This window comes from Fringilla coelebs (assembly GCF_963513975.1).
Source record: "Fringilla coelebs genome assembly, chromosome: 7".
Lineage (NCBI taxonomy): Eukaryota > Metazoa > Chordata > Aves > Passeriformes > Fringillidae > Fringilla > Fringilla coelebs.
The window spans coordinates 28,323,668-28,337,085 of NC_140035.1; the positions used below are offsets into that span (position 1 = coordinate 28,323,668).

Here is a 13,418-nt window from a genome sequence, read left to right on the forward strand (position 1 = left end):
TCTTCCTATGTTGCAGAGAACAAATTTCTAAATTAACATAATATTTTTAATGACATTAACCTTTTAAAATAATTTCTCTTGCTGATGCATCAGTTTTTATGGCCTATTAGACCTAGTTGTTCGGTTTTAAAGATTAACAAAGCCTTGAAATAGAAGTTATTTTGGAAAGGAAAATGATATGGCATTTGCACACTTTCTGCATATGTGTTTACAAAATGATAATTTTTTTTTCTTTCTATTCTTACAGTAAACTCTTGAAGATTGCAGCCAAAGTTCCACTCCCTTTGTCTGTTGCAATGTTGGCCTTTGGACGAATGCATTTATACAGAGTCCCACACTTTGTAACCTTTTCTCTTCTTCTACATGTGCTGTGCTGTTTTGTGTAATGTTCATTCTATATAGGACAAAGCACCCTAGAAACTTAACACTGGAGATGGGAAAATTGCAACACAGAAATGCCTAAATTAATATGCTCAGTAGTTTACATTATGTGGGAAAGAGGACAGAACTGTGAATACTTTACAGAAAATTCATGGTTTTATTAATGTTGCTTAGAAAACTTTTCCTGGTGTTTATTTCATGTCTCTGAAAATGGAGTGATTTAACTGTGTATAAGCACATGACTCTTATCAGTGCAACATCTCAATACTCTGCCTTGTAGACACTTTGGTGTTTCACTGTACTGCTTTGTGGAAACAGACCTTTTTTACTCACTGTGCCATGCAGTGTCTGTGTTCTGAACTTGCATCTCTTGCAGGTCTAAAGTATGCTGGTTAAAACTCAATACATTTCAAGCACACTGTGACTATCACAAAAACCACACAGCCAAGTATACTTTGAATTATTTTATGTTACATTCAAAAGCTGCCACATTTGTGTCTAGACAAACTAGAATGTACTGCTTATATAGAACTGTTATTTCTATCAAATCATTTGTTCAATCAGTGTGAGTTGAACATTTGTGAGATTATTGCAAGTCTTACACATTTTACTTTTTGTGAGAGTGAGAAGACACAGTATTCTATGTAGCTTTCTATTCAGGAAGGATACCAGCAGATTCATAAACAATTTGCTGTAATGTTGTTTTAAAACATTGTCAGTTTTCTCTGGAATTCTGAAATTAATCCTTGGACTTTGTCCTTATGTAGAAGCTAGCAAACGTTGAGATATGGTGTGAGTTACCAGTGCAGTTGCTGCACTCTTTCTAAGTAGACAAGGCAGGCTTTTTTCCTATTGTAAGCAGAGAACCAAACATCTCCTAATAAATGCCAATACATAAAATGAATTTGGAATAATTGCAACCCTGCAAACTCCTGTCCTGCCATACAGTGCTAACTTCTGCATGTGGGCAAACTCAGTAATAGTGGGAAACACTGACCATAATTATTTGCTCTGTATAAACTTTATCTTAGTGCCTAGATGCTACAGTGACTGCCATTTATAATAAAGCCTACAATAGCTATGTGTAAGGAATTCTGTCCCCTGGGCATGTGTTTTGCCAACAGAAGAAATCTCAACAGTCCTTAGGTTTAAATGATGTATTGATTCTGTGTAGAGATGAGCTTACTACTTGCTTTTGTGTTAGCTGTCTCTGCTGTGTCTGAGATACCTGTTACCTTCATCTGGAAATACTAGACCAGCTCAATCATCTTCTAGGAATACCAAGAGGAAATCTGCTGCTCACAATCAATCAAGTATACTCTTGATACAGTAGTACAGCCAGCCTGACCCATTAATTCCATCATATCTTAATAATCCTGCCTAAGTGCCTCAGTTATTTTTAATATGTTGTTAGGGTCAATTCCTTTGAGCTGGCTGGAAAGACTCAATTCACACAGTGACTTTCCAAAATGAAGGACAAACATGAAGAAAGCCACATGTGTTTTTTTGCTTATATCCATGTCAGCAGTTCAAGTTATTAGTAAGTCATTCCAAGTGCTGTAACTGAGCAAGGGTATTGTAGTTAGCCAAACCACTGTCACTGTTATCAGTAATCTATGTGCTGGTATTCTAGTCTTAACCTTTTCAAAAAGAAGGTTAGATTATATATAGTGTTTGTAAATCAGAAAAGTTATTTGAATAGATTATATCTTGATATTTTCTAATCAAATGTATGCTACAGTATATGTATATAGGATAATTTGTGTGACTTAATATACTTGTAGCTAAATGCACCAGTTTAACTAGAAATTGCTGTTCAGACATAGAAGAATAGAGTTGTACTTGCAAATGGCTGTGAATGAAAGATGGTGGCAGAACTGCACTAGGGCTGGCAAAGGGCTGTGAAATGTGCAGGGTCTGATTTCTGTGGAAGACAGATTTGCTTGACTTTCATGGTCCATTTGGCTTACTACTTTTTTTACTTCTGATTTTGTTTTGCCACCTTAACAGGCTCTTTCTGCATGCATCCATTTGTTGGAACTGTTGGAAATGAAACAGACTTGATATTTGGTATCTTTGATAGCTTTCAAAATATGCCATTAAGTGAAACCTACTGAATTACAGCAGCATAGGATAACACCTTTTTTTTTTTTTTAATTTAATATTTTGGGGTTTTTTTTAGCTGGTGTTCTATTGATGATTGTTAGCACTCTTCATAAAGTGGGTTCTGGTATCTTTTGTATTTTCCTGCCTGATTTTCAGTTTGGACATAGGAATAGGTATAATCCTGAGTCTGAGATCCCAGATAACAGGAGTTTTTCACATCTCCCTCAACACTCCCTTTTCTCAGAGATGGTTTACCTTTACTGGGGAAAGGAGGGGAAGTCTTACTCCTATTTTGAATTTAAATGCCTTGTGTGCCATTTAATAGATTTAACTGTTGTCAGGGATGTGTGTCTGGATTGTGCAGTGATCATGGACTGGACAACTTCAACTGTTTGGCAGATTAGAAGTCTAATCCCAATTAGATTTGCCATACAATCAATGGATGGTAATAGGATTAGAACAAGTCTTAGAATTCATCCCATTCTAAGAGAGGATGAGTTCTCCTATTTGTCATTCTGAAAAGGACTAGATTTTGTAACAGTCTTGAGATTGTTTTTCAGGTAAAATACAATGATTGTTGTTACTTTTGGACAAGTAGCTTCTGGTGAATCTGTAGTTCTGCCAGTGTTCAATTATCATTTCAGCAGAAACATAGGATAACCATATATATATATATATATATATATACACACACTGTTAATTGCATATATAAGAAGATGTAAATATTACTGAAATATCCTTTATTATGAGTGGGCTGCATTTATAAAACAGCTTTTGGCAAATACATTATAATGTCTCTTACTAAATTTAATTACATTAAAATTCCACTTTATTCTTCACATTTTAGATTATCTAGATCATGTGGGAGGAGATCAAGGCACAAATTGTAAGGGTTTAGACCTCAGGATGCATTCAAAATAAGAACTGTTTATGTGCATCTAATATTTTTTTTTTAATAAGCTATCAGAAACAGAATGAAGAAACAGGGTAAGAACTCAAAATACTAAATGCCACTAACTTTTGCTACATCTGAATCTTTATTTGACAGGGAGAGATTTAATGAGAAGCTTTTGGTGATAGCTTCATACCCTGAAATTACTCTGGAAGTCTATAATCTTTTCTGCTTGATGTCATCAAACATGTTCCTCACAGTCTCATCATGCTGCAATGACATGTGTAGCTAACACTTCATAGAAAGTCTCTGTGTCTGATAAGGAAAAACATCTTCACTGGAATTACCAAGTGTACCCTGGAACTGAGTGAATTAGTGTTGTCCAGAGCTAATCTTCTTAGTTGTGATTTAAAAGTGCAGTGGGTCACATTTCAGCATCCTATTGAAAGAGGATTGGTTTGGGGGTTTTGGTTGGAGGTTTCTCTGTATGTTTTATTTCCAAGAAACCTGCAGTAAATGGAATTGAAGTTAATATTATTTCTGACATTTAGAGTTCTTCCCTGATTTTGGTTTCTTCATGTAGCAAATTATTCCTTAGTATTAATTTGCTACATTTCATAACAAATAGATGAATAATGACAAAACTGTAAGCAGTGCACTAGTAATACATTGTAGAAGGCATAGAGATTGCTGGTATGTCTAAGTGAATTTTTCATTCATAACCTAATTGGACTAACTTTAAAGTGAATGATTAACAAAATAAAATGTATTGAGATTTAAACAAAATGTATTGACATTTTAACAAAAGCATTGCATATGTCAGTGTTTGATACATCTCATTTTCCATGTGTTTGCCAGTAACAAGTGATAAACTCACTTGGTGTTTTTCTGAAATCTGATAAATCTGATCCATCTGACAGCACAGAAGTCTGTTATGTAGTCATTAATAAATGTAAACATTTGAGAAACTTTCATTTGAATCAAGTTATTTCAATACAGGGTTGAGTGTGTTTAGACTTTTGTTGTATTTATACTGAGATAAAACCAGCCATTTACTGACCTTTAATACTCTCAGTTATGAAAATGTTTTTGGAAGTGGTTGTAGAGTCTGTACAGAATTGTGCTGCTGTTCCAAATCACTAAGCTACTAGAAAATTGTTAGTTGTAATGTAGACTGAATTCTTGATGCTTATTTTCCATTTAATGTTTTAATGGCGAATGTTTCTCACTTCATTTACAGCTTTGACTTTTTGCATCTCTTTTTTTGTTTCTGGGAGATAATCAGTCTAGCTTTTGTAAGCATTTAGCACTGTAAAATATAAAATTTTCATCACTGTTCCTTTAGGGGAGACATACTTTTGTCACCAAAGCTACATACTGCTGTTGTAGAGCCTCCAGGAAATAAGTGACAATGAAGGACAATTCAAAACTAATCTGTTTTTTATTTTAAAGTACATTTTTTACCTTTTTTTTAGAGCCAGAACTTTGAACTAGAATATTAGAATCCATAAAGTCTTGAATTTGAAAACCTTTTGCAAAAACTATACTTTCTGATGTATATTTTTATTTATGGGTGAATGTGTTCAAAGCTTTTAATCAGCTCATCTATCCTCAAACTCAAGTAAAAAGTATACACTTTGTCTTATTAATAGACAGTGCTGCTTTTAAAAATGAATTTTAAGCATTTGGAGAGAAAGTTCCATAGCTCTTACTTAAGCAAATCTGCCCAGCCCTCAGTTTTTCAGGTGTCTAGGCACATAACTGCCTCAAATATGTGCTTATTGCCTTGTAGGATGAAAACCTGAGCTGTGATATTTTGAATTTATTTTCTTGAGATGTAAGTTTTCTTTCTGCATTTTTAAATGTAGACAGATTTTGCTGTCATAAACAAACCTTGTAAGTATTGTCTCTCTACAGTTATTGGCAGCTTGTGCTCTGGATTCTGTAGGAACGTGTGGTGTCAGAGCTGAGTTTGTCTCTAAAAACCAGGAGTGGTGAACATCATAATATTTGGTGTTTGTGGCACATCATTGTGGGTCCTCCTTCCCCATGCAGCTCTCTCTGGTTTGCAGTGTCCCTGCCCTGTAGTGCCCAGCATGGTGTTCCCAGAGCAGTGCAACTGAGACTCACCTGGCAGGAAGTGCAGCAGCTGTGTCCTGTAGACTTTTTCTGTTTGCTGAAATATCAGCCAAGACCGTTTTCTGTTCCAACTTGAATAATTCAGGGTATAGCTAAGTAACAAATGTGCAAGTGTGTTGATGTAAAAGGCTTTGTGCACTATTTTAGGATCCATTCAGGCTTCAGTATTTTCCACCCACTTCAGTGTGAGTTTGGAAATGGGATTTGAGACTGCAGCACCTGACAGCTGGAATACTTTACAGAAGTCTACAGGTAGTAGACAGGACACATATAATTAGAGTAGACCAAAACTGAAATGTGAAATTCCTCACTGTGACTTTAAACTTGTAGCTTTCTAGAGAGAAAAAATATATATATATATTGTGCCTTAAACCAGTAAATGAATACACTCTAACTGTAGCCTGTGGACTTCCATAGCCTTATATTTGATTTTTGAAGTTGACCAAAAATATTTGTGTGGATCATACTGAAACTTGATTTGGGAAAAATGCTTAAGAAAATTATTTTGACCCCATTTTGCACTTAGAGAAATGAAGATTTATGACAAGTACAGCATATATTTTGTTTGGAATCACACCAACCAAAGCCAGAAAGCTTTAGCTGACCTGAATTTTTCAAGCCTTTCTGTTATGACCAAAAGAAAAATAAGGAAGGAAAACTATTTGCAGATATCTGTTTCAACTTTGAAGTCTGTGTGTCAAATTATTTTTAAACATTTTGATATTTGGTCCTCAATTAAAAAAAAAACAAAAAAACTCAGTTTTAGTTTAAGCAAAATACTGTATTTAAGCCATTAAATAGCAAAATCCTCACCAGTGTGAGAAGAAAGCTAGACAGAGGCGGGGTTGATTGTTTTTGTTAAGGCTCCAGAAGTTTTGAATACAAAATGTTACTTTTTAGGAAAAATATTCACATGTAAATCCCTGAAAGTTCACGTGTAGATTCCCTTTTTTGGAGAAAAAAAATTTACACTTTTTTTATCCTAATTCATTAAAGAAAACTAGAAATACTTAAGATCTTAAAATCTTGTTTTAATATAGTGGAAGGATTTCTTACATGTATTTTTCAATACAGAGAGCTCAGGAAAAGCCACTTTATCTCTAGAGGATTCTTTGTTCTTTGTGTGTTTTGAACAAACCCCCCAAATTGAGATTCCCCCCCCATATAGCACTGAACCTTGGAAAGAGATGCCATCTCAGAGGTTATTGTTTTACTGGGGGTTTTTAGACATGCACACAAACAACTGCCTGTCAGCTGCTTACAGAGCTGGTGTGAAGCAATACACAGCAATGTTATAAAACATTTCCTTTCGCTGAGCTCCACCTTCAGTCTGGGTGCCACAGTGCTGCTGCTGCTGCTGCTGCTGAGCACAACGTGGAACACACAATCTTTGTGTCTTCCCTGCTGCTTAAACTCATTCCAGTCACCTCACTTCTTATTTTGTGGTGATGTTTCAGCAGTCCTGGCCATTGGTGATTTTCTAGCCACTGGAATATTCTAGTATTGAAACCTTTGAGAAGGTAGAACTACCATTAAGGCCTTTATGTATGATGATAACTCGAGAGAAACTGTCTAACTTGATTCCCCACTGACCTTTTAATTGTTTTTTCAAGCACTAAGACAAACCAGGCCAAAATGCCTGGTTTGGGTGATTAGTGAGGAGGGAAGGATTTGTTGGTTGTAAAAGGACTTAAAACTTTGAAGAAAACAGGTAATTTCTGGGGAAAAACTTATCACTTCTCAAGCAATCTGTCTTAGAAATTTTTAAGTCTTCCTCTGTTTTTAGTTATTATGTAGCTACCATAAATCTGATGTTGTACATGAACTGACTCTTAATATTTACATGTTTTTAGAGATGTTGACAGGGTCTTATCTATAAATGTTTGAATAATGCCATAGCAAATTATTGTGCTTGTAAAAATGTTTATAATTAAGTTCTTACAGATCGTGTCATGTATCATAAACTTCAGCAAAGTCCTTGTCTTGTGAGATGCTGAGAAAACCTTGGGGAAGAGGTATTTTGAGATGATGATGTGATTTGATGTTGCTGAAAGATGAAATCTCACAGTCTTTAAAAACTGCATTTAGATATTTTTTTTTTGTTGTAGTTGAGGGCAACTTGATTGGGAGCTGCTCTGGGATGTTCCTATTTTGTCTCCTGGTTTCCCTGGCTGCAGTGTGTACTTCAATTGGGTTTTTTGTCTTTTTTTTTTTTTTTTTTTTTTTTTTTTTTTTTTTTTTTTTAATCTAAGTGTGTATGACTTTAAGTACATTGTATAGCAAATCCCCTGCTAAAGAAACACTTCTGTATATTTTTGTATGGTATTCCAACGTGCTTGCATTGGTACAAATGGTTGTAAATCACAAAAAGTGCCACTTGCCAGTGCTGCTCTGTGGTGTTGTGTTACCTGTATGCTGTTGTACAAACACGCTGATCAGTGTTGTGAGCAGTGTTTGCCTTTAGTCTTGCCTCAGGTACTCATGTGGAGCAGTTTGGTGCTTTTCCTTCTGACGTGTAATACTTGGGATTCTAAGCAGAAAATAAAAGTAGTAAACAAAAAGCCTTGTGGTTGGAGCAGTGCTTTAACAGGTGCTTCTTTCACACCTCAAGTACAGAGCAATAAAGATAGTTGGAAAGACAGATGAAGCTGGGCTCAGTATCTTAACTCCAACACTCTGGGCTTCATGGCTGGGAAATGCAATAAAATTCAAAGAGTTTGCTGAATAATACAGTTTATATAGAGCGTCATATGTATAAAACTTGTTCTCAGCTAAACTAGTACATTTTAAATTTTTACATTTCAGAGGTGAATTGTGTGGAACTGAGCAAGCAATACTATCAGCATTTTCATCTTCACATCAATTTAATTCAAACATACATGAACATTACTTTGTGTGCTAGAAAGGCTATATAATTAGTATAGACACTTTGAAAATATTTGATTTATTGAAGATGATTATCAAGAAAACCTAATGCTTAAATTTGGGTGTGTTAAAAAGGCAGCCCTCCGACATCTAGCTTTGACAGCATTTGTTAAACTTAGCTACAGTCCTCAAAAATGAGGATACAATTTAATTCAGTCAGTGTAAGTATACTAATAGTATTTTAATATGAATGTGTTCTGCTTATATTTGACTTTCCCTGAAGGAAAGAATTGAAATTACTAAAAAAAGACCAACCCACACATTAAAATGAGCTATAGGTCTAAACAGACTTTTTAGCTCCAACAGTTTCTCACAGTGTTAGCTAAGGAAGCAACAATACAAGTGTGTATGGATTTATTTTCAGACAGCTCACAGAAAATATATGCTAATTGAATCTCTTGCATATCTGCATGCTTCATCACCCACATTGCCTGAGTTCCTCCAGTAACAAAGCTTGTTTCATATTTGCAGATGACTTCAGTATGTTTTATTAGCTGAACACACTGCATATCCCCAGTTCTTTGTAAAGAAACTAAAATCTAATCCCAAACTGTAAGTCTTGCCTTTTCCCCTTCCTGTCATTTTCTCTACAGAAGCATATTCCTACTTCTAGCTGAACTAAGTATCTACCTAGAAGATCAACAAAGACAGTTGCCTTATGCTGGGACCTGCCTTTTTCAAGTTTTTCTACTACTGCTCTTTTCTTGACGAGTCCATTATCTGGAAGTTGAGTGTTATGAAACATAATTGATGGGGCTTAAAGGATTTTCTTTTTGTGTGTATGATTTTTTTAAAACTCCAAATATGCAGAGTAATAAGCTGGATAAGTTGTCTTGAATTTTTATATATTACTGTAGTCATGAAAATGAGCTGCTGTATTAGCAGAAGGGAATAGGAGCAGAAACAAGTGCTAACTATGGAGTTATCAAGTGTTCTCCCCTTGGCCAGGGCACATCCTGGGGCCATGTGAGTTTCTTTGTCATCTTTGGGAATGGAAGACTTGGTGCTTGGGATCAGCTTGAAAATAACACTGCTAGGATTTTGTTTACTTTGTTGCTAATGATGTTTGGATATCCAAAACTTCAGCTTCCTGGAAGGGTGGTGGCAGGTTTTTATTTTGCTTTCAAAATTTAAACCAAAGAAAAATGTAAAGCTTCTAGTCAGACATAAACATCTACACTCTGGAGTAAGGTGATGGTCAAATATTTTTTAATTTTAACATGTCTACTTAGGGACATATTTTATGTGATGCTAAATCATGTATCATCAACGTAGTGGAGAGAAGAGTGCAGTGAAATAATAAAAAATATGAGCAGCTTTGATACGAAGAATGCTATGCACTAAGGCCAAGGTAAATTAGCAGAGTCCTCCTTGCAACCTTTGTCTTAGTTTCTAGTGTGACAGGAGGATATTAATTGCTGATAAAATCAGGGTAGGAAAGCAATGCTTCCATTAAAATGTTATGATTTTGGATATTGAAGCAGACCTTACTTTTCCCTCTCTTTTTCCAGCATCAAGAGAGTGATCCATATCTCATTTACTTGAAAACCATTAGTCACCATTCTAGAGATACAGCTAATTACTTTTAACTAAAAATAATATTTTAATAAAGCTGTGCCATTTCTCCTGGGAATTATTTTAAACTTCCTGTATGCCTACTACCAATTTCTGCAATACAGCTTGGGTGGAATTTGTACTGCAGTGTTCGATAGCAACAGGTCTGAAGAGTACCAAGGATGAAATTCTCAAGGGTCTTTATGTCATGGTTGGAAATGGAATCATTACTGTATTTTTGAGCTCCTGCTAACGTCATTGACACCCACCTACAGTCAACTAGAAATATAAGTGCAGAGATCAGGTTGTTCACAGATTACGAGGAGACCAACCAAGAAGGGGCAAGCCAAAGCCAAATTCCCTGGTAAGCTCTATTTTAAAGAATGTGAGAGGGAGAACTCCTTTTCTCCCCCTGAGTCAAGTTGTGAAATGGATCTCTAGTATGTTAGACCAGGCTGTATAAATACCATTGCACTTATTATTATGTGTAGTAAAATTTAATGCAGTTTTATAAAGCTGAGCTCTCTGGATCCTGAGTCATATTTTTGCATTCTCCTTGGAGCATACGAAGTTCTGATGCTGTATTAGCCACTGAAAATGGCTTTATGGAATAAATGTAAACTTGAAAATGTAATATTTTGTGTTGAGTGTTCTGCTGGTCCCTTAGAAGAGAGTCCAGTGTCTAGAAATGGCTTTGGTATGGGAAACACTTAGAATAATTTGTTGTTCCAAGGACCTTAGTACTATGAAAACAGAGTTGATAGCACATGGATGTAATCTGCAGTGGGCAGACTTGCCTTGGATTCACGTGCTTTGTGTGTTCCCAGTAACAGCTCTGTAGGATTTCAGGAGTATGTCTGTTTGCCCTTCTTACAGGCAGTCTGTTCATCTCCAGCATGTGGAAAGGGCTGCTCCTGGGTCTGTATGTAGTATTGGCTGTGAGAGGACTGGCAAAGGGTGCTCCTTTCCAACCAGAAGATAAATGGAAGCCTCTTGATAACCCCAGAAACAGAGACCTGGTAAGGAAATGTTTCAGGAAAGAGAGCTGAAGTTTTGTGTGTTTTTTTCTGTTTTCCATGAAGAGACTCCTTATTGTCTAAATTTAAAGGCAGGAGGGGCCCATTAGATGTAATGGGATGCTAGGAGCTGTGCACTTTGTGTGGTCAATAACCATTTCTCAGTCAAGATGTACCCCTTAACTGAAGAGACATTCTCAGAGCACAGTAGTGCTCAAAATGTGCTTATATCTCCACCCAGCAGCTCTCGTTTTAAAAAACTTATTTTGATTATACAGCCACTTGTTTTATGAAACAGAAGAGGAATGATTACTGTGTTTCTTTCAAATGTGTGCTCTGATTGCATATTGTTTCATCTCATGGAAGTACAAATAAGTTTGCATCTGACAGCTATGAAAATACCACTCAGAGAACATTTGCACAATCTTAAAAGGAATTTGTGAAGGAAAAGAATTGGTTTCCCGTGATATATACTCAGTGTTTTAAAAAGCTTTAATTTCTCCCTGGAAGTGATTGCTGGGGGCCAGTTCAAACCAATTGCCTCTTGTTGCTGACTCTGACCAAAATGTTTACAGAGGTGTCCTGTTTTCTCTCAGCAGGGGCTTGGCTGTGCCTGTTTTACAAGGGGGGCAGTTATCTCACAGCCCCTGTGGTTCAGTGGGGAGCAGAGATGAGCAGGACACAGTTGCTGCTCTTCTGACTTCACATAAGATGCACAAGCCGTGGATGGAGTGGGCATGTCTGAATTAGGTTGCTGTATCAGGTTATGATCAGAGTTGAGGATTTCATCCCACAGAGGAATAAACATTCCATCTCATTTGTGTCAGTAGAAATAACTAATCTCCATGGGTCATGCTCTGTTCATTCTCACATCCACAATCTGCTCAGTTTTTCAGAACGCTCCAGGCTTACTTCTCGGGCAGGGGTCTCGATCTCAGGAAGTTCCCAGCTACTTTCACTGTGAACAATGAAGGACCAAGGCTCTACTCAGATCCTATTGCTTCTGCATTTGCAGATTATGAAGAAAAGAAAAAATCCTTTCAAAACTATTTCAAAGGCTGAAAGATTCTGCTGATGAAGGTAAAAGAGGGTGCCTTGTCCTCTGATGTTACGGGTAACCAAGAAAAGAGTCTGACTGAAGTATAAAAGCAACTTCTTTCTCAGAAGGAATTAAAAATGTAGTACCCTAACCCTTGCCTGAAGTGGGGCTCAAAATTCTTGAGGCAGAGATTTATGTGGTCATTGCTCCTTAGATAAAATAACACATGCTACTTGTGCAGACCTCCGTAGATTATGATTTTGTTTTCTCTTTTTGCTCCCCTCCTTCATATGGAGGAGACTTCTGAAAATGTACACATAATAGGGGATGCAAGTTTTATGTAAGGAATTGAAAAGAGTAAGATTACAAATTGAGATTAATTAATGGTTTCTTGTGATATATGTATATTAAGAAAATTAATTTAGCATAAGTTATTGCACTAACAAAGCATAATTCTCTTTTACATTCACAGTAAACATTGTTTTCTTCTGGTTTACAAATAGCTGAGAATTTCAGTAAGATTTAAATCAAAGCATTCTGGTGATTTACTCAGTATCTTAAAGTACTTAATTTGTAATCAATATTCAGCTTAGGATTTCCAGCTCTGTCCTGTTCTTGGACTGCTTAACACCTTGTCTGTTTATAATCAAAATCAAAGCTTTATTATCATGAACCATAATAAAGACTGCACTCAAATTTTAATACTAAATTCTCTTTTTGCTGAGTTATGTCATGAAAAATAGAATTACCAAAGAATGTGTATTTTGTGCATGAAAAAAAAAAAAGAAAAGGGAATTCAGAAGGGATGCTGTACTATAAATCACAGCAGCAGTAAGAAAATGACTGGTGGAAGCTTTGTCCTGCATAATTCAGGATGATTGTGGTAGTTCTTTTCAGTGTTCAGAACTGTTTTGTGGGAAGAGAGGTTCAGACAGTGTTTTTTTGTCTTGGTTTGGATCACACCTTGGTTGCATATGGATATTTTTGTATTTGTCTCATGTATTTGGGTTTGTTTTTTTTTTTTCTTTTTTAGGCATTAACTTCAGAAGTCCATGCCAAGTGAAAACCTTCACATAAAAATTTTACTGCTTTGACTTTTTAACTGTTACCTGACAATTCCAAAGTTTCTTCACTGTCCCCGTTTCTGCCGGTGGAATCTGGTGTCCCGCTGCAGCGAGCATTATTCTGTCTGTTGACAAATGCGCGCTCGTCCCTACCGCAGTCTGTGAGCGGAATCGTGCTTAAGCGTGAATAAATGGGGAGTGCAACAGCGTGCATTTAACCACTGCCACGTGTCTTTGTTCAAAGCTGGGAAATAAACATTCCCCCGCAGTTTATCAGAACATGTCCCAAGGTGTTGTGTGGC

At 36.3% G+C, this 13,418-nt stretch overlaps 2 protein-coding genes across 2 annotated transcripts in view; both read left to right on the forward strand.

Moving 5' to 3' along the window:
• The window catches only part of PGAP1 (post-GPI attachment to proteins inositol deacylase 1), a 34,788-nt gene extending 26,555 nt beyond the window's left edge, over positions 1-8,233 (forward strand). The window contains exon 27 of the mRNA XM_084209538.1: positions 248-8,233. Coding sequence (XP_084065664.1) covers positions 248-386 — 139 coding nt within the window. The 3' untranslated portion in view covers positions 387-8,233. The remainder of the gene's footprint in view (positions 1-247) is intronic.
• Positions 8,234-10,733: 2,500 nt separating this feature from the next.
• On the forward strand, positions 10,734-13,319 carry LOC311155836 (uncharacterized protein C2orf66). The gene is made up of 3 exons (XM_084209271.1): positions 10,734-11,016; positions 11,902-12,093; positions 13,086-13,319. Exons 1-2 carry the CDS (start codon positions 10,894-10,896, stop codon positions 12,073-12,075), a joined length of 297 nt encoding a protein of 98 aa, XP_084065397.1. The 5' UTR covers positions 10,734-10,893; the 3' UTR covers positions 12,076-12,093; positions 13,086-13,319.
• Positions 13,320-13,418: the final 99 nt, after the last annotated feature.

Bases quoted from the DNA above. Each gene is read 5' to 3' on its own strand.
- LOC311155836 (XM_084209271.1), top strand. From the start codon at position 10,894: ATGTGGAAAGGGCTGCTCCTGGGTCTGTATGTAGTATTGGCTGTGAGA. The intron at 11,017-11,901 runs GTAAGGAAATGT...CAATCTGCTCAG, and splicing joins ACCCCAGAAACAGAGACCTG to TTTTTCAGAACGCTCCAGGC.